The following is a 22,540-nucleotide window of genomic DNA, read 5'->3' as shown; positions in this document are numbered from 1 at the left end:
GAGGTTTGGTTTGAACCACGGATCCTTTGTTTATGCGCTACCACTGCGCTACAGTTGCTCAGTTTGCTACTTGCTGACCAGCTACGGCTCTCACTTGCTGAGCAGCTGCGGCGCCAGTTGCTGAGCAGCTTCGGCTGCTAAATTTCTCATTCTAAACGGCTGATTAGTTTCTCATTCTACAAGTGTTTTTATTGTCACATTATGAAGTCAAAGTTTCACTTAAACTTAAACTAAAAAATTAAAAGATTTTAAAATTTGCATCATAGGGTACTTTGATGTGAATGCCATCACCCCCATATGAGTGGTGTTCTTAAGTCAGCTAGGTTAGCATTATTAAGATCAGTGCCAACTGTTTTCGATCTTATTTGAATCTATGCGTTCTTTTAAAATATTTTTAAAAACGAAACTCTCGTTCATACGTAATTTTTTTATTGTAAAACTTATTTAAAATTAATAAAATAAGAAAAAATTATCATTTAAAAATTATTATTATTAAAACAAACACAGCCGTTTTAAGAATTCTCCTTATGCTTTATGACGACTTTTTCATCTGTGTAAACAATCAATTTAAACTACTATTATATTTTTTTATTTACTTTAACTAAATAAAGTTAATGCATTTCAAATTTCTTTTTTATAATTATTTTTCTAATTTAAATTAATAAGAATAAAAGCATAAATTGTCATCACTAACATGTAGTTAATTGCTATCGTGAGATTCAAAAACTAATAATAAAAAATCAAAAACGTTTTCCTAATATTCCATACTATAATACCTGAGGGAGCCGTATTAATTGCTTCATCTTTTAATTATACTTTAACCAATTAAGTATATATATATATATATATATATATATATATATATATATATATATATATATATATATATATATATATATATATATATATATATATATATATATATATATATATATATATATATATATATACATATATATATATATATATATCGCAATAACAAAAACTTAGCGATTAAATAACGGAGTTCTCTAACTTTTAAAGAAAAACGTTTGTCAATTATATTTTATGAACAGATAAACTTTATATATATTAAAACGAATATAATAATCAAATAATTAAACAACTCGTTTGCTTTTTTTCTAAATTATTCAAACAGATTGCGATATTACGTTTTGTTTTCATTGTAGACGGATGGTTGATACCTAAAATTTCAGTTTGTATTTTATCAACAGAATAATAAATTTCTAAAGCTTCGTTATATTTTCCCATATTGTGCAAACAGAGTGCGATATTATATTTTGTTGTCATTGTTTCCGGATGGTTGATACCTAAAATTTCAGTTTTTATTTTATCAACAGAATAATAAATTTCTAAAGCTTCGTTATATTTTCCCATATTGTTCAAACAGAGTGCGATATTATTTTTTGTTGTCATTGTAGACGGATGGTTGATACCTAAAATTTCAGTTTTTATTTTATCAACAGAATAATAAATTTCTAAAGCTTCGTTATATTTTCCCATATTGTTCAAACAGAGTGCGATATTATGTTTTGTTGTCATTGTAGACGGATGGTTGATACCTAAAATTTCAGTTTGTATTTTATCAACAGAATAATAAATTTCTAAAGCTTCGTTATATTTTCCCATATTGTGCAAACAGAGTGCGATATTATATTTTGTTGTCATTGTTTCCGGATGGTTGATACCTAAAATTTCAGTTTTTATTTTATCAAAAGAATAATAAATTTCTAAAGCTTCGTTATATTTTCCCATATTGTTCAAACAGAGTGCGATATTATTTTTTGTTGTCATTGTAGACGGATGGTTGATACCTAAAATTTCAGTTTTTATTTTATCAAAAGAATAATAAATTTCTAAAGCTTCGTTATATTTTCCCATATTGTCCAAACAGAGTGCGATACAATGTTTTGTTGCCATTGTCAACGGATGGTTGATACCTAAAATTTCAGTTTCTATTTTATCAACAGAGTAATAAATTTCTAAAGCTTCGTTATATTTTCCCATATTGTTCAAACAGAGTGCGATACAATGTTTTGTTGTCATTGAAGACGGATGGTTGATACCTAAAATTTCATTTTTTATTTTATCAACAGAGTAATAAATTTCTAAAGCTTCTTTATATTTTCCCATATTGTTCAAACAGAGTGCGGTATTACTTTTTGTTGTCATTGTAGACGGATGGTTGATACCTAAAATTTCAGTTTGTATTTTATCAACAGAGTAATAAATTTCTAAAGCTTCGTTATATTTTCCCATATTGTTCAAACAGAGTGCGGTATTACTTTTTGTTGTCATTGTAGACGGATGGTTGATACCTAAAATTTCAGTTTGTATTTTATCAACAGAATAATAAATTTCTAAAGCTTCGTTATATTTTCCCATATTGTTCAAACAGAGTGCGATACAATGTTTTGTTGTCATTGTAGATGGATGGTTGATACCTAAAATTTCAGTTTTTATTTTATCAACAGAATAATAAATTTCTAAAGCTTCGTTATATTTTCCCATATTGTTCAAACAGAGTGCGATATTATGTTTTGTTGTCATTGTATCCGGATGGTTGATACCTAAAATTTCAGTTTTTATTTTATCAACAGAATAGTAAATTTCTAAAGCTTCGTTATATTTTCCCATATTGTCCAAACAGAGTGCGATACAATGTTTTGTTGTCATTGTAGACGGATGGTTGATACCTAAAATTTCAGTTTGTATTTTATCAACAGAATAATAAATTTCTAAAGCTTCGTTATATTTTCCCATATTGTCCAAACAGAGTGCGATACATTGTTTTGTTGTCATTGTAGATGGATGGTTGATACCTAAAATTTCAGTTTTTATTTTATCAACAGAATAATAAATTTCTAAAGCTTCGTTATATTTTCCCATTTTGTTCAAACAGAGTGCGATATTATGTTTTGTTGTCATTGTATCCGGATGGTTGATACCTAAAATTTCAGTTTTTATTTTATCAACAGAATAATAAATTTCTAAAGCTTCGTTATATTTTCCCATATTGTGCAAACAGAGTGCGATACAATGTTTTGTTGTCATTGTAGACGGATGGTTGATACCTAAAATTTCAGTTTGTATTTTATCAACAGAATAATAAATTTCTAAAGCTTCGTTATATTTTCCCATATTGTTCAAACAGAGTGCGATACAATGTTTTGTTGTCATTGTAGATGGATGGTTGATACCTAAAATTTCAGTTTTTATTTTATCAACAGAATAATAAATTTCTAAAGCTTTGTTATATTTTCCCATATCGTCCAAAGAGCGTGCGATATTATGTTTTGTATCAAGCGTGATTGTATTATTTTCACCATAAGTTTCTGTATTAAAATTTTGAACAACTTTTAATATTTCGATTGCTTCTTCAAATAAACCTTTACATACTAGTAATTTTTTAATAGAATTCGTCATATGATGGAAGGTTTCCGAAAGTATTTTTCCGTTAGTACGAAACATATAGATGAAATGAAAAACGAAATCTTTTCCGTAATCCATGTGATCTTTTACTTCATTCATTTCAACTTTAAAATAATTTTCGATTAAATGAAAATATGTATTTGTACTTGAGTTTCTTTTTTGAAAACATTTACATGTTAACTGTGTAAGTTCGTGTATTGTATATTTTTCATCATCAAAACAGTTTAGTAAAGAATAACTCATTAGTAATCCAATAGCTTCATCGATTAAAGATTCATCGTTTGTTTCCATTTGATTTGATATTTGTGTAATAAACTGTTTACTAATGTTTTGACCTTCGCAATGAGACAAACAGTTTAATATTTTAAATAGAAAAGGTTTAGTTTTTTCTAATTTTATTAAAACTAAGTTGATTGTTTTTATTGGAGACTTCGATTCTGCTTCGGTCGGAAAGTTAATATTGTCTAATATTTCTAATGGTTTCGATCTATATCGATCTATGTATTTTTCTATCGAAATTTTATGTATACTTATATATTTTATTGCCTGAGTAATTGCGAACGGATGATAACCAAGTTCTTTTATTAAGTTTAATATCTTTTCGTCGCTGTTTTCTCTAGTATTATTTTTTACATAAGCGAATGCTTCTTCAGAAGAAAAAACATCAACTAGCATTTGATTTACATTATTCGACCACGTTCTCCATTGGGAGGTAATCAACGTGAATGAATTCGGTTTTTTTGAAATGTACATTGATAAGTTTTTAACACTTTCATCGTCGACGTTGTCAAAAACATACAAAGTTTTTTCATTTTTATAATAGTTGTGAATTTTTCCAACAATCACTTTTATACCACAATAATCTCCTTTTGAATCCTGAACCTCGAATCCTAATATTTGACAATGGTTTCTCATTGAAGTTTGTAACATTGCAAATGCTGCGTCAATCCAAACAACGTTTTTATAGAAGTTATACGATATTTCACAATATTTTCTGGCAATATGTGTCTTTCCGACACCCGACATTCCATACAATACTAAAGTTGGCTCGTTTGCATCTTGTAAAAAATAATCTTGAATTTCACAAAGTAGTTTCTTGCGTGAAAATATTTTTTCCGAAAAAGATTGAATACCTAAAAATACACGTACGGTTAGATGTATTATAAAAATTTTTTTTTTTAATTAAAATAAATTTAATATCATTTATTTAGTTAAAAGTTTTAACTTTTTATTAAACTATTCTCTTTTTTTTTAATGCAGCGCGTTATTATTAAATCTAAAAAAATTTTATATATATAAAATTAAACTGGTTTGAAAAATTATTAAATAAAATTTTATCTTATACCATAACAATTACATATAGTTTAATAAGGTTTCGTAAACAATACTTAACGTACTTAGTGAACTTAACAGCTTGAAAAACATAAAACAGTTATGTTACTCTAGAGAATACAAGTAAAAATACAAATTTTATTTTAAGCTGAGTTTATGAGTTAAAATTCATGAAAAGGCCTATAAAAAAAAAACGTTATTTATAGCGTGTGTTCTACCAACCTGTGATGGAAATGTTGGGATTTCATAAAACTATTTTTTTTTAATCTTTTTTTTTTGCATTACGAATTCTAAAGAATGTATAAATTTTTAAATTAACAAACATAATATATTTACAGTTTTCAACGTTTTGGCAAACGTTTTAATCTTGTCAAAAAATCAAGATAACCTCATAGAGCTGACCTGGAAAAATGGCATAAGGAGTTTTAAATGAGATATGGGGTTTGCAAGCCTATGCTATCTGGATCATAAAAATGTAAAAACTGATTTAAAAACAATGTATTTAAAAAAGTTATTTAACATTTAGTTTGTTATTATTAAGAAAATAACAGCATTAAAAAATTTTGCATTTCCATGGTACAAATAAATAAGTAATTTTTTAATTCACTATAAAGATCAAAATATACATGATTTTTTATTCAAGAGGGACTGTTTTGAAAGTCTTAAAGCATTTTTACAAATTTTTGCTGTTAAAATCAACAACACATTTTTAAGGTTGAGTTTGATATTCTGGATGTGAAATGAGACGTTTATACCTTCGCCAATTATATAAAACTAGTTTTAGTTAATAGTGAGCAAAAAACTAAAGTTTTACATCTTTAGTTTTTGGCTGATTATTAATTTCTAATAAAATGCTCTTTCTCATGATGAAATCCTTGATATGAAAAATATTAAGTATGAACTTTTGCAGTCATATTTCCTGCAGAAAGTGCCAAGGAAAAGTGCTAGAAAAAATTTTTTTCAAAATTAAAATTATGTTCCAAAACATTCCCAAAGCATGTCTTTATAACAGCATTGAACTGTCGTATGGCATCAATAAGGGGAAAAATGTGAAATGCTGCTTTCTTTTCAAACCCAAAACAAAGACAGTGTCATCTGCTTCAAGAATGGGTTCACGAATGACATTTACAAATGTTGTTGCACTCTTTACATCATTGCCAGAAAAGCAAATGCTTAAAACGAAGCTTTGAGAGAACCTAATGTTTGCAGTTCTCCACATTTAATTTAGAACTTTATTTCAAAACATTTCAAAACTCCTGCACCACCATTTGTTCCATATTTGATGATAATAGTCAGAAAACATCTTTCTTTCCAAAAGAACATAGTCAAGCAATACAATAAAGTCTTTACAGTGAATGATTGCTTTTTCCATTTTTGACCCTCCTCATGTTTTTTAAAGTGAAATTTTAGAAGGAGAATCAAAATTACCTGGGGTTAATGGTAAAGGTCTACAACTTTTACCCTGACCAACACGAATAGTCCCATTTGGTGATGATATTTTTCAGCAAATAACTGTGTCATCTTTTTAATCAGAAACTTTATTGACGTTTGCAATAAGTATTCTCATATTTTATTTGAATTTTTACTTATTTCAACGATGGGGAATACATTTGCCAAGAATTGAAATGCATTTGAGCATCTGTGGAGATTTTTTTCACTTTCAAATTTTTAGCAGATATCGAATGGATGCTTTTGACTGAGCTTAAGCTGACCAATTTGACAGATGAGACAATAGCATGATTGCTCCCTTGTGAACACATTTGAATAAATTCCTTCAAAATTGAATAGAGAATAATCACGTGTTTTTCTTCATCTATTCTCCTCATTGCTGAACGACATCCAAGTACTGTTTACTTTATTAATTATGAACGGTGTTACCCAGCTTTGTTTATACAAAGAAAACAAACAGTTTTTGAGGTAAATATATCTTAATATTATTATTATTATTTATTCTTGTAATTATTATATATATATATATATATATATGTATATATATATATATATATATATATATATATATATATATATATATATATATATATATATATATATATATATATATATATATATATATATATATATATATATATATATATATTTCCTATGTTCACCTCCCACGTTTTTGAACTTTCTCCAGTGTTCACCTTAACGTTTTTCTTTAACAGTATGTTATTTTAGTTGCTCTTTGATGTTAGTGTTTTAAAAGTTTATCAAAAAATATTGTTTACATTTGTATGCTTTACAAATAAAAGTTTGGTTTTGGTCCTTACTCATGTGATTTGACCTGCTCTATTTTCGTTGCATCTGCTCAATAATGTCCTATCATCTGAAAAGTAAAGATAAACTTAATTGACATATTTTGTATCAAATAAAGCAATTGAATTAATAGGCTTGGGCGAAAGCTCTAAATAGTTTTACGTTACGTTGTAAATACTTTTACGTTACGTTATAAAAGAACACTTTAGATAGCTAGACTTAAGTTATTTTTTAGATGTTCTTACCGGAATCAGAAGTATATTTCACAAATGACTATTTCTTTTTAGGTTTATTCTTAGGTTTAGGTGATAAAAATAGCTTCTTTTTCTCTATCTTTGGTTTGCTTTCTATGCTGTTTCAGCCATTTTATTATTAGTGAAAAAACTTATAAATATTCTTAAATTCATATGAAAATATTATTTTGCTACCGTCAATAATTGTGCAAATAGAACTTTACAAAACGTTAATAATAACTGTTCAAAGAGATTAGTTGTGTAGCAATAACAATAGCGAAATTAACACAATTTTTTTAAACATATCTCAAATCAAAAATCAAAATATGTTTCTAGAAAAATAGATTTGATTAAATAAAAATTATAATAATATTTTTTAAAATAAAATTTATTTATCATAATAAAGCATATAATATATGCTTTAACTTTTTCCCTAATTAATATTAAAACAAAAAATAGTGATATTTGATTTTATAATCATTGTCTGTGAATGATTTAAAAAAAATTAAAATTGAAATTATCAAATACGTAATCACTACTAACAAGTTACCACTAGCAAAGGTTATCAAGATTTAACTGCTTACTACATGGCTCTTTTTAAATAAAATTAAGCCATACACCTTGAAGTGTACTTACATATATTTCAGAGTTTACTTTTCATAACAAAGAAAAAAAAGTTCAATTAAAAAAAAAGACCTTTTATAGCAATTTACTAGAAACGGGTTTTTTAACTTAAATTACAGGAAGTCGTAAATGCCTTAACTACTGTAACTCTTCATACCTTTGCTGACACTATTATAAAAAGAATTTTTTAGACTTGATTGCTTTTGCTATTTTTTAGAATTTTTTAAAAGGGAAGGTGGGGGGAGTGATGAAATGTAACTATTATTTTAGCTCATTAATTTTTATAGTATTTTAGCAGAAACTTATTTTCGTGCCTGCATATAGAAATCAATTCAATTTTTTGTTTAATCAACTTTTTTGATTCGCATGTGCAATAATTTCAAATTTTTTTTAAGGGCATAGTATGCATTTTTTGGAAATATTGTTATATGCAAGTGATGTTTTAAGGATGGACCAATTTACTATTAAATCTTTAATATTTTTTTTCTTTTATTTCCTATATATGTTTTGACAGCATGATGTCTTTTAAATATTTTTAATTTTCAAAGGACTGCTTATGATTGGCAAAATGTTTTTTTCACCCTCTGTTAAGCCAATATATTGTTTATGAGGTACATTCTTAGAAAGAACAACGCATTTATATACCACGTTTTTTGATATGCATATTCTACTTATAAAAAAATGTTTTTTGTTTACAATTACAATTTTCTGTCGTTTTTTCATTCAGGGTTTCTTATTTGTTTAATAAAGCATTTTTATGACCTCTTATAGTTCTTTCCATATTTTTTGTGCACCTGTAACTTACTTTAATTGTATTTCGATTAAAAATTTTAAGTAACTAATTTGAGGGCGGAAAATGTTTATTGATCAATTTTAATCTAATTAATTAACTATGTAATGAAATAAAAAGAAAATTAATTTTTAGTATAAATTTAGGTTTTGTCAATTTGATCATTCATTTATGATGAGACTCTATTGATAAAAAACAGTTAAAAAGAGTTAAATGAATAATTTTTAATAAGCTATTTTCTACCGATTTAAATATAATTATACATGCGTATATTGTATGTTAAAAATGAAATATAAGGATTTGAAAGAAGATAAGATAAGAAAGACAATTATAATATATATATTTAAAAAAAAAAAGTTTGAAACGATTTTCATTACATTAGAAGTATCTGAGTATATTAAGGTTGATTAGTAATTGCTTTTTTAGTTATTGTTATAATTGTTATTGTAATTGTTCTGTGTATTATTATAATAACTATTAATGCTAAAATTAACTTTTTTATCATGCTTATTAATATATAATTAATAATACTATCACTATTTATTAGTGCTTTATTTTATTTTTATTTGCTCTTCAATGTTTTTGTTTAGGCTTTTTTTGTTTATCTTTTTCATTATTATTATTTTTTTTATTTATATTTTAATTCTCTATATGTTTTTTAAACATTTTTTTTTTAGGTGTCACTGCATTGACTAGATTGTAACTATTTAATTAACACCTAATCTTAATTATGTAATTCATTCTTGTAAATTTTCATGTTTTATGGTGAAATAAATGAACAAAAAAAATATCTTAAATAAAAGAATACATTGTCTAAGCAAGGCTGTAGACACCTTTTTTTGATGTTTGAGTAAAGCAACTTTAAAACATGAAGAGAACTCCATATTTAAGTATGACCTTATAAAGTTTACAGCCCCCTAAAATTGAGGGGGCTGTAAACTTTATAAGGTCATAAAAGCCGATCAACAAAAGATTATTGAATCAAATTTAAAATTCATCAATAAATTTAGATTGAGTTTAAGATTGAAAAAAAAAATTACAAAATTGACTCATTGCCCTCCTCTTTGGGGCTGGGGGGCTAACGTTTTGTGGTTTATGTTGCTCCCAGTCTCCAATCACTGCATTTTTTTGCATAGCATCCTCATTCCTCATATATATAAACATACTTAAATATGGAGTTTTCTTCATGTTTTAAAGTTGCTTAGCTCAAACATCAAAAAAAGTTGTGTACGGCCTTGTTAAGGTTGAGTTTGAAAAGTTACAAATGGTAGATCAAAACCGCAAAAAAAAAACTTTGATTTACGTTAATGACTTGAATAAAGCCATAAATCTACTTAGTATTATGTTTGCGGACAACGCTAACCTATTTTTTTCTAATAAAGATATTTAAACTTTTTTCTACGAAGAATGACGTGCTTAAAGACATTTCTACCTGGTTCAAATGTAACAAGTTAACTATAAATACTAATAAAACAAAATATACTACTTTTTATCCACTTAAAAAAAAAGCATTATCTACCCATAAATATGCCTCCAATCTTTATTGATCAAATTGAGATTAAAAGAGTAAAATCAAATAGTGATTAAAACAGTAAAGTTTGTAACTGCGTTACAACGTTTTTAAGAGTTTTTCTTGGATGAACTTACTACATGGAAACATTACATTAATTACATCAAACAAATAAGATTACTTAATACATCTGAATTAAATGTATTCAACACAGCCGAAGACACCGGGGAATGGGGGCACCGACTTTCTAAAGGACCTTATTATGTTGTTTTTTTTGAAGACAATTCTAGATATAGAATACTTTTTTTAAGAATTGACACTCCCACTTCAAAATCCGTGTCGTCGGCCCTGTTCAATATTTAAAATTTTTCTTTTTTTTATTTCGGTTCAAGTGAATTTGCCATACAATATTACAGCTAATATTACAGAAAATGAAATACCGTATTAAATACTGATACAATATTACTACTAATATTATAGGATACTGATACTGATGACTGCATGGAAGATGAATACAATCGAAGATTAAGTATAACATTTTTGTGATTTAATATTAAGAAAATATCTCGAGATGAAAATTTTAGAGTACATAGTTTCAAACAGAGTATTTGAGTTGGAGTAATCAAACACGGTTAGTACGGATAATACCAACCTAAAGCTTAAAGCTGACCTAAAAACGCCACTTATGTGGGGTGAAAATAGCATATGGCCACACCAAACTCTGGATAAAATTTAAGTTGGATTAGTTTACTGATTGAGAATTTATGGCAGTTTGAGTTTATACTTTGTTAGACCTCAAAATGTTACCTATTAATGTGATATTTGGTTACAAATTTTCAGATAAAGTTTTTTCACTTAAAGAACCCAAGGGGAGATCCTTTGCGACTGATGAAATCTTTGACATGACAGAAGACGATGTGAATTTTGTATGTTCCGTTTGCATCAGTTATCATTAAGGAACACATTTTAAAGTTTTCAATTATTTTAGAAAATCTAGTTGAAAGATAAGTCTCAAGCAAGCTTCTACAACTAAACTGAAACTTTTGAATGCTTCAATTATGTGAAGAATGTTTGGAAGTGAGTTTGAATGAGCAAGTTGCTGGAGCACATCCACATTTTTAAAATTTTTTCTGCATTCATTTCCCTTGAATTGGCCATTAAGATATTAGTTCAGTTAAATGTGGAGGGTAGCTGGCTTGTTGAAATGATGATTGACAACTTCTATAAGGAGATGCAATTCAAAAGGTCGGATTATTTTCAAAATTATTTGGCACATACAACAATCCCGCCAGATTGCTGGAAAGACTTGAGGCTAGATTTTAGTGAGCTCAGTGTTCGCAAGCTTAAAAATTTGGCAAGACACTTGGATTCAACGTCACACCATGTACAAGGGTGGATACATTAATGGGTTTCAAGACCACAAATTATATTTGCAATTTTTATATCGGAAGCCAAAATTATTTCAACTCCCTTTGCATCAATCAGTGACCAAATTTCTTCAATGTTCGAGTTAGTTTCAGGCAAATCTTCTGATACTGCAACAAGAATTTGTCTCTTAACTCTGGTGTTTTTGCTAGTTCTTTAAGTGAGAGGTTGTTTTTGAGGCGGTAAGCTAGAATCAATCCATAAGGCAGTATTAACAATGTTTTCACAAAACTTGAGTAAACCGTTACCTCGATCATTTCAGCGCTTACCAAAATATCCACCATAAATTATGCAAGATTGAATAACATGATTCACAAGACTTGGTATTTCATTGCAGTGAGCAACAACCCGATCTGTGCCAGAATCTTCTTTTCCGTCGGTACTTTTTAAGTCACTGCAGGAGAAAAAATCACGCAATTAATTGAGAGTTTCTAACAAAAAGTTGGCTCTACCATTTTGCTGGTTGATGTTTGATTTACAGTTCAAATCAGTTCCTTTAATCAGTTGTTTGATAGTCCCGTATTTAATTGTACACTAACAAGAGCTAGAGAGGTCAATTTTGGTGCACTTGATAGTGGCTTGGCACGACATTGACTTGAAATCAAAACATACAAATATTATCTTTATATTAAACTTAGTTCAGAAAGTTTGCATTAAACTTTTAAATTATTTGTTATTCAAAGTGATTCGAAACTTGTTAAAAATATATCTCCAGAACCTAACTTTTCTCTTTTTTTTAATATTTTTGATTGAATATATATTTATTTAAGTATAATTATTTACAGGGTGCATTTGTAATTGGAGACCTTGCAGATTCTTTAGTTGTATAGTTCGTTCAGGGGATATTTCTTAATTAAAAAAAAATCTCAAGAAGCAATTTCTTTGGCCGCGCAGGCATCTCTAGCTGCTAAAAATTAAAGGTTTTTCCTGAACTTTATTTGAGAGCATTGCTGGGACAAACCTTTTCCTGAATGGTAGAGGCTTGTGCTGCAACGTCATTTAGTTCTTTCTCAATGGTGATTGTTCTTCAAAATAATTTTTTTCTTGCAGCTTTGAACGACCTATTTTACAGATTAGGCATTAACACATCGTGCCTTTTGTTTCAGGTCTCACTTGCATTGAATTGAAATTAAACAAAGGAGAGAATATAACTTCTTTCTCCTCTTATTTCCTGCAAAAAAATTTTTTACCTGACTCGGAGAGTCCTTGTGGCACCCGAGAATCGCTAATATTGATCTTTACCTTGTAGGGGAGAGTATGCACCCATGATCCTAAAAATCTATCAGGCCAATTTAATGAATATATGTTTTCATGTCGATCTCTAAAGTAACAGTAACAGTACACAATAGCAAATTTTATACCTTATTATAATTCAATAACCATTTTTTTACCAGAGTATTTTTAGTAGATTTAAAATTATAAAAACTAAGAACCCTCAATTGGGATCATGGGTGCATACCATTATGCTCCCTTGATCCTGCCTATATGCACCCTTGATCCTATGTGTGTATACTTGTTCCGAGATCAAATTTACACCATAAATGTGTAAGAATTATTTTTAAGTCGTCAAAACTCTGTCTATAATAAATACCAATAAAGTTATTATTAATTTTACTACAAATTTATCTTTCTTAAAAGTAGAAAAAATCAATGAAAAAAATGTTATTTTTTGAGGCTCAACGTTTTTTTTTATTATTTTCAAGATCAAGTTTTCTTTTCCTTGTCATGAAGATCTTATTTTGCGTTTCATGTTTTTTCTTTTGTAACTGAGACTTTTTTTTTCATTTCCTAAAGTCTATTTAGCTCATTTCGAACAAGGGTGTCTGTGAGTATTTAACAAGGGTGTTTCGAACAAGGGTGTCTGCGGCCGTGGCGCAGTGGTTAGAACGCTTGCTTTTATAAGCAGGAGATCCAGGTTCGAAACGAGCTCTGGACATATTTTCGCGTCACGGTAAGGAAGGAGGCGTGAACTTCCTGGTTAAATGCAATTCCGCGGTGCTCTGTGACAAGACCTTTAGGACTTCTTGGGGCACCAAAAAAAAAAAAAAAAAGAGAGTATTCGGGTACGCTAACGCTTACGTCCGTTAATGAGCTTCCTTGATCCAGCTTTCGGAAATGGCCTAACTTTTTCTAGACTTGCTTGAAGAGAGATATTAATAGGAACACTGGATAGTTGACTTACAGGGTAAGATAAAGGCTGAATTGGCAATACACTACAAGCTAAACCTGATGACAGACTTGAGATCAATGATTGATTAAAAGCTGGGGCATGAACAATAGCAGAAATTGGATCAACAACACCTGGAAATGGGTTAGTAGTAATAGGTTTATGGACGGTCTGTTACATATGAAGGCAAAAATTCATTATCAAAAAATTTGTTAGGATTAAAGGTTTCAATTCCTGCCACAGCAAATCCAGCAGAAATGTTAGACAAAGTAAAAGCTTGTGCATAAGCTTTCCTTACAACTGCAGCTTTTGAATAAAATGTTTCATCCACTCAAAAAACGTTGTAACATTCATCCAGCCAGATGGATTTGCAACCCCAACACATCCAGGTGGACCACCATTTATCATACTTTCTTTGAAGTAAACTCTTGGAAAAATAAAAAATGGAGGAATTGAGTTTCCTATTTCATTTACTGCTCAATAAACTGTTACCAATGTCCCTCTTTCTGCTGAAGTTATCCTTCCAACTTATTTATCTCGTTTTTCAGCAATTACTTTCACTGGTTTTTGAACAGTTGTGATGTCTCATCAACATTATATATGTTTTGTGGCTAAAATTTGTGTCGCAGACGAACATCTTTTAGGTTAGTGAAAAATTCTCCAACTGTATAACGATTAAAAGCAGTTGCTCGTGCCATACTGGTAGCTTTTGGATTTCGTAAAAATAACTCATTCCTACGTAACATAAAACCACGAAGCCACTGTTTCCCAGCAATTTATAAACTTTTGCAAGATTTAGGAATGCCCTTAGAAAGAGTCATTGCAAATTCATAGGCAAGTTTTCGTGTTGTTTTGGTAGACAATCCATAGTGAGGTTTTGAAGCCCTTAAAAAATAGTCTGATAAAGATGTTTCTTCTTCGTTGGTAAAGATTTGCATCTTAATGAAGTTAGGTTTGCAGACTGTACTTGGATTTAATTGAAATTTCCTAACATATACCTTAAGTGTCATTAAATTGATTTCCCTCTCTTTAGATACACAATAAGCTGTACCACCATTTAAAACTGCATTAACAGCTGCTCGCATTTCATTTTCATTAACTTTACCTCTAGGTGGTCTATCGGTTTTTCTTTTTTTATAATACACCATATTTAACTGTAAAAAAATGAAAAATATTTATATAGCTTTGCTATATTCCTAATTTTTGGAAGAACGTTTATAAAGATTTTTACTTATTAGGATCTTCTTTATTAATAAGCACACACAGATATATATATATATATATATATATATATATATATATATATATATATATATATATATATATATATATATATATATATATATATATATATATATATATATATATATGTATATGAATACAATTATATTATATAAAAATATTAGAATGACAAAAAAAACACAAAATAGTAAAAAATCTTAATTTTAAGGCTATATTTTGGAAGAAAAAAATATATTTAAAAATAATATGACATATTGCACATGTTACTTTATTGGTTAAACATTTTGTGCGTGTATGCACCTTCGATCATAGGATCAAAGGTGCGTGTATGCACCTTTGATCATAGGATCAAAGGTGCATAAACGCATTAAGATCAAGGGTGCTAACCCGCTCAATTTAAAAAAAAACTCTTTTTTTGTCATATTAGATGCTTCCATAGCTTACCAAAAGCAACCATATAAGAGGTGAATAGTTTAGTTACAAAATGACATACGCAAAATTAATCAACTCAAAATAATATTAAAGGAATGGGGTTTCTTGTAAAAGTAAAAACATTAATTTTTATCGTCAAAATCAAACTCTTTAGAATTAAATTTAATAGTCGTCTACTCTCTAACCAAAACACAATTAATTTTGAAGATACGATATTTATAACACGCTGGTTATCAGTCCTCTTTATTAAGTTATGTAAGTATGGAGATAACGCTATAGGATCAAAGGTGATTACGGATCAAGGGTGCAAGTTCTCCCCTACAATTGGCATATTTAATTTACTTGGAAAATAGAAGTCTGTCAATTTTTCAGACAAAGCAAGCACACTAGTTATCAATTTTTATCATCCACCTTTGCTTCGTTTGGCATTGTTGCATTTCACTAAATCCAACTATACTAAATCAAATTATCCCTTTACAAAATTTACAAACTTTACTTGAATTTATAAGGGATAAAAATCTACAAATATTATTAATTATAAACAATTAAAATCAAGGAAATAGCTACTTAAATTACAAGAAAACATTTCTTACATAATTCTTTCCATTAAAAGATAATATTTATTAAGATAAACGACTTGTCATACTTGTTGACAATTTCGATGAGATTTTATTTGATGACACATTCTTCCAAAAGATTTTTACAGCTCTTCAAAGAACTATTCTCTTTTTCATATGATTTTTCTCTGACTGGCTCTTCAACTTTTTTATTTCTTAATTATTTTTGTTATCTTACCTAAATTTTTTTTTCAATGTAGGTGGCTTTATTTCAACATTTTTGAACATTTTGACAGTATTGTACTTAGCCAAGTAAAACGACACTTTAATTAGCAAATTACTATTTTAGTTAATAAAATATAAATGTTAGTTGCAGCAACAACACAATAATAATAAAAACTATTGATACAATAATAACAATACAATAATAATAAAAACTATTGATATTATATAGTAAAACACTACGGTAACCATTATTTTGAAAATAGTGACCGTATGTCATAGTAATCGGTAACGTTTTGACGTATAAGTAGCGATACTCTAAATTACCCGCAGTATTGGCAAAATTACATGCATTATTGACAAAGTTACCTGCAGTATTGACAAAGTTACCTGCAGTGTTGACGAAACTACCCGCAGTGTTGACGAAATCACCCGCAGTATTGCCGAAATATTTAAGAAATCCCAATTTTTGTAAGGAGTTTTCATTGACTTATCAAAGTCTTTGATTCAATTGATCACTAAATTCTATTTAAAAAATTAGAGTATTATGGAATCAAAGAAAACGTTTTAATGCTACTTAAAAGTTGTTTAAGTATTTATAAACAGTTCTTTGATATTAATTCAACTGTTTCTTCCGATTTATTAGATTTAACTTGTCGAGTCCTTCAAGGCTCTACATTAGGACCCCTTCTCTTTCTTATTTACATTATAAATCTCCCTAAAGCCACTAATTTAATGACCCTCTTGTTTGCTAACGATACTAATATCTTTCTATCTCATAAATGCATAACAAAATTGTTTCAAAATATGAATACTGAGTTAACAAAAAGTTTGTGACTGGCTTAAAATGAATAAATTGTCACTTAATATTTATGATATGAAATAGACACATTTTCATCCAACTTCGAAAAAAAAAATACTGCCTAATGAAATGATGTTTTTTTTATAGACAAAATGCAAATAAACCTTAGCTGGAAATATCACATAGAATTTTTGCGTGACAAAGTTGCTAAAAGTATATAAATAGTGTATAAAGCCATAAATACTTTAAATAAACACACTTTAACACAACTATATTTCTCTTTTATCCATTGCCATATAAATTATCCAAACATTTCCTGGGGTAATACTAATAAATCTAAATGATTACCACCTTATTGTCAGCAGAAGCAAGTTCCTCGTCTAACCAATTGTAAAGATAGATTTGCTTATGCCAAGCCTCTATTATTTGAAATGAGCATTCTTAATATTTTTCAGCTGAATATTTTTAACATACTTTGTTTTATGTACAAACGTTAAATTAACGCATCTTCTATTCCTTTTCATAATCTATATATATCTTATAAAAATAAAAGTAAATAAAACTTAAGAAATGATAATTTATTTTTACAACTGTTTTTAAACTAATTTTGGAAAGTCAAGTATCTGATTTCGAGGAGCTTTTCTTTGGAACAGAATAGTTTCGAAAAACTTTGATTTTTTCTTCGATTAGATTCGAAAACACGTTTTTATATTTTTAACACTTTTATGTCAAATGAATTCTTTAAACATATATTATACAACATATAATAGTGTATTGGATTCTCATTCTATGATTTTATAAAAATAGTATTTTAGAAAGTATTTTGAGATAAACATGTTTTTTTTTTATATACTTACGAGATTTTGTTCTTGATATTTTCTTGGTATTTTGTTTTTCTAGATAATTTGCTATTTCTTGATATTTTTCTTTGATATTTGCTTTTAATATTTTTTATATTTTTTCATTTGCTCATTATATATACTTCATTTTTAAAACGTATATCGTGCTAAACAAATAATGTTTTTATAATACGATTATTTATAAGTATAGAGTAAAGTTGTAAAACGAAAAATAAGTAAGAAAAGAAAAAAAATAATAATAATACTTAAAAATAAAATGTCAATGTGTAGGTGTATATGTACGTATATGAGTTTTAGTTTACTTGTACATATAAGCGCATTTGTATCTTTGAATTTATGTATGTGTAGATATGTATACCTGTGTATGTATATAAACTTTTAACTAACCTGTTTTGCTGTCTTCATAACCAACCTGTTTATACATTTCACAACGTCGAAAAACGTTGACAAAAAGAACTTTTATGATACACGAAGATCTGACGGACACTTTTTAAGAACTGGATGAAAAAAAATTAAAAGGGTAAAAATTACAATATCAATTTCAAGAAAAAATTATAATAATAATTTCAAGAAGTCTATTTATCCACGCAAAATCATAATATCAAAAATGCTTAACCACAAAGTAGAACAACTGAATACAAAAATGTCTAATATATAAAAAGAAAATTAAAACATGAAAATTAAAGTGCACCAACTTTAAAAAACGATTAAGTTTATATCCAAAAAATATAAAAATCTGACGAATTGATCTTTAATAATTAAAAGTATAAAAAATAAAAAAGAAGAAAAGATACTTGCTTGAAAACTATTGATATAAACATTTATTGACTGGAATTCTTTTAACTTAGTAAGAAATACTCAATCATAAGATTATTACTAAGAAATCATAAGATTATTACTAAGAAATCAATCATAAGATAATCAATCATACTCAATCATAAGAGTATTCTTAGCACTCCAAACACCATAAACACCTTAAACACTTAAAGTCTATGTAAACTAAGTCTATTTTTTTAGATAATTAATTATGCGTGTCATCGATGTATATCAATGATATCTGGAAAAAAAAAAATAATAATAAAATTTTGAAGTTTAAATTTAAAGATATTTAAAGTAATGGATATATCGAATTAATTAAAACAATTTTAACCAGAGATAAGGTGCAGAATATGTAATAAAATATTTGTTAAAATTTGTTCTGCAAATTTGTTCGTATACAAAATTTTTATTTCTAAGTAAATATTTAATTAATTGGGTTTAAAAAAAAAGGTCTTTAAAGATGAATAAAATTAAAGTGTTTTTCCAAATCTATGTAAAGCATAAATCGTAACAAACATTCAGTTCGAAAATATTAAGTATTTTTATCTCCATAAATAGGATAGATTAGGGTAATATGAGCACCTAGGTAAAATGAGCGTACTTAAAGATTTCTTAGATGTAAGCAGTGAAGTTAAAGTTGCTTTTGTATTTTTTGAACTGACTTTATGTGGTCATAACAGGAATCAATACAATAAGCGTAAATTTATATGCAGAAATTAGCGGCTATCATATAATTAAATTTTTTGCGTTGTTAAAGTAATATCATCATGCATGAATGTATCTGTGGCACGAAATTTTGGTGCTAATATTATGAAATTATTTTTTCATTAAGAAAAATATGTTAGTTAAAAATCCGTTTTATTTTTGTTTAAAAAACAAGCGTAGAAATGATTTTATGTAAAGATTTTTGTGTTAAAAAATAACAATTTTGTGTATTTTGAGTCTTATACAATTTTGTGTATTAGACTCTGTTATTTTTAGATGCTTTTGAGCAACTATAGTCAATAAATAGTTTCTATATAATTTTTGCCTCAAAAGTTTGCAACAAAATCTGTCTTTATTTCAATTTTATAAAAAAAATAATACAGGCTACTGTTGTCGTAAATATCGTTTTTTAAAGAGCCATTGGAAAACAACTCATTTAGTTTTATTAATGCTTAGAGTTCAATAGTATGTTTTATTAAATCTAAATTTGACTAAAAATGATATCGCCAACTCCAAAATACCGCTACTTTGATTTACATTTACACATAAACTTTTGGATAAATATTACTGCTCATTTTTTGCATGTTCTGTGACATTTTATTCGTGTCTGATCTACACGAATATACCAAAGATACTTCTGCTGGTCATTTCAGCACACCAAATTAGGCTCCGACCTTTATAAAATATTTTTGCTTTTTTATATAAAAGTATTAATTACATTTATAAATAAAGAAATCAAAAACATTTTTTTTTTTTTTTTTTTTAATACCTGAAATTTGTCGAGATGTAAAAGTATGCATAAAAAACACTAATATTAATTTTTTATTATGTGATATCACAGTTTTAACAATAATCATTTGTATATATTTTATTATTATTACCGGTCGCCACTTTTATAATCACTTTAAGTGCATATTAGTCATTAATAATTTTTTTATTAATAATCTTGAACATCAGCTGTGCTAAATAAAAGTAATACAGTTTAACAAAAAACGTATAAACTAAAAACGATTGTTTTCTCGAGTATTAAAGATGCCGGCTACAACAACAACAACAACAACAACAACAACAACTACTACTACTACTACTACTACTACTACTACTACACTATTAAAGATGCCGGCTACAACAACAACAACAACAACAACAACAACAACAACAACAACAACAACAACAACAACAACAACAACAACTACAACTACTACTACTACTACTACTACTACTACTACTACTACTACTACTACTACTACTACTACTACAACTACTACTACTACTACTACTACTGCTGCTACTACTACTGATAAATGAAAGCATCATTGAAACATTGAGTTAAAAATAACGGGCGCTTATATAAAAAATTACCCGTAAAACAACTAAATTTATGGCAATCTTCTTGATTTGATGTCATATAGCTTTGAAAAGCAGTTGTGCTGAAACAGGATATAAAGTTTTATTGAATGTTATAAACATGGCTTGAAAAAACTACCAACAATAAAAATGTTACATAATATTAACTCACACGAAATAAACGATACTTCTTATAAAAAAATCTTCACTTATAATTATAAAAGCATACAAAACATTATTATAGCTGTATTTATATACACGCACTTTTTTAACATATTAGTTTATTTGAAATAAACGTTTTAAATTTTAAAAAATGAAATTAAATGAAGCATTTAATATCTGAAAGAAAAACCTTGTTTTTTTAGATGTTTTTGTTTGCCTAATACACATAGTATGTTTGATTTTTCATAAAACAATGATGAACATATTAACTATTAAAGGTAAAAAACTTCTGATACGAAATATGACACTTCAATTAAAAATTATGTAAATCACATTTTTTTAAATTACGTGTAAATGATATACTATATATTAAGGTTAAGAGTTTGTTATTGACTTTATGTAAAAGAATATGATAAAAATCTTCTATAGGGTAGATTTGGGTAATATTTACACCGAGGTAATATGAGCATACCAAAAGATTTCTAAGTTGCAAGCAGTGAAGTTCAAGTTGCATTGTATTTTTTGAACTGAATTTATGAGGTGATAAATGAAAGCAATATAAATAGTGCAAATTTATACGCAATTTCACGGTTTTCATCTTTTTTTTTTTTTTTTTTAAGTTATTTTAGGTGCTCCCAGAAGTCCTTGCGGTCTTATCACAGAGCACCACATGAGAGCATTTAACAAGAGGTTCACGCCTCCTTCCGTACCAATGTCACTTGTTGGGCTAAAGCTGGTCGTGAACCACGGACCTCTGGGTTCTGAGCCAGAACTCTAACCACTGCGCCACGGCTGCTCAATTAAAACCGGCTTTGTCAAAAATTAAAATCGGCGTCATCTAATTAAAAGGCAACTCAATTTTTTGTGATTTTAAATTGTTATAACTACACATAAAAGAATCTGTGGTTCAAAATTTTGATGTTGAAATATAGATTAATTTTTTTTGGTAAAGATATCAATATTAGCTATAAATCCGTTCCATTTTTTTGACTTCATTTAAAAACACCATTTTCGTGTAATATGAGGATGCTCAAATTACCCAGTAATTTTTTTTTAATTATCTAGTTTAAAGTCTTAAAAGTAATATTGTTTCAATAAAAGGTAGCTTAAAATTTGATCTTTTAATAAAAAAATTTTTTATAACGAATCATTATATTTCACAAATTAGTTCTAACCCAACCGGCTTGTCTCTTGTATTGTAAATAGCCAGAGTATTTATCACGTATTATATACCGTTGTTGATACCAGAATAATGCGCATTTAGTTTCAAGTTTTATATTAATACGTATATATAATACGTACATATAATACGTACATAAAATTATACGTTTAATTCAATAATACGTATAATTGTGCCCGGTTTTTTTTAAATAAACAGAAAAATTAAAATTTGGATGCAAAGCGTAATAGACATAATAGTCCATCCAATTTAGAGAATCTTTAGAATAATGAGAACTTACTAAATCTGGCCAAAATAAATAGTTAAAGTCTCCATGATACTTGTGAATAAATGGAATAAGTCGTTTTTCTAAACATTCATTAATATAGATTGATGAATTGATCGCTACAGCCTTGGAAGTGCGAAACAATGGCTCGGACATACCACAGTCAGATATGGCTATC

The 22,540-nt window shown here is 27.7% G+C and overlaps 1 protein-coding gene and 1 long non-coding RNA gene across 7 annotated transcripts; both read right to left on the bottom strand.

Moving 5' to 3' along the window:
- Positions 1 to 1,038: 1,038 nt before the first annotated feature.
- On the bottom strand, positions 1,039 to 21,083 carry LOC136075175 (uncharacterized). Of its 6 annotated transcripts, XM_065787587.1 has the most exons (6): positions 20,928 to 21,083; positions 20,771 to 20,838; positions 18,272 to 18,381; positions 2,445 to 4,565; positions 1,815 to 2,318; positions 1,039 to 1,562 (listed from the first exon to the last, which is right to left on the bottom strand). In XM_065787587.1, exons 3-6 carry the CDS (start codon positions 18,306 to 18,308, stop codon positions 1,090 to 1,092), a joined length of 3,135 nt encoding a protein of 1,044 aa, XP_065643659.1. In that variant the 5' UTR covers positions 18,309 to 18,381; positions 20,771 to 20,838; positions 20,928 to 21,083; the 3' UTR covers positions 1,039 to 1,089. The 6 variants fall into 6 exon arrangements, with proteins under 6 accessions (XP_065643659.1, XP_065643656.1, XP_065643658.1 ...); XM_065787584.1 differs by having other exon boundaries at positions 1,689 to 4,565; XM_065787586.1 differs by having other exon boundaries at positions 1,815 to 4,565.
- LOC136074810 (uncharacterized) lies at positions 6,800 to 8,972 on the bottom strand. The gene is made up of 2 exons (XR_010635458.1): positions 7,266 to 8,972; positions 6,800 to 7,090 (listed from the first exon to the last, which is right to left on the bottom strand). It is a non-coding gene; the product is annotated as an uncharacterized LOC136074810 (long non-coding RNA).
- Positions 21,084 to 22,540: the final 1,457 nt, after the last annotated feature.

The sequence above is a fragment of the Hydra vulgaris genome, chromosome 01 (assembly GCF_038396675.1).
Source record: "Hydra vulgaris chromosome 01, alternate assembly HydraT2T_AEP".
Classification (NCBI taxonomy): Eukaryota; Metazoa; Cnidaria; class Hydrozoa; order Anthoathecata; family Hydridae; genus Hydra; species Hydra vulgaris.
Note: the sequence above shows the minus strand (reverse complement) of the source record. Positions and strands in the feature narration are given on the sequence as shown.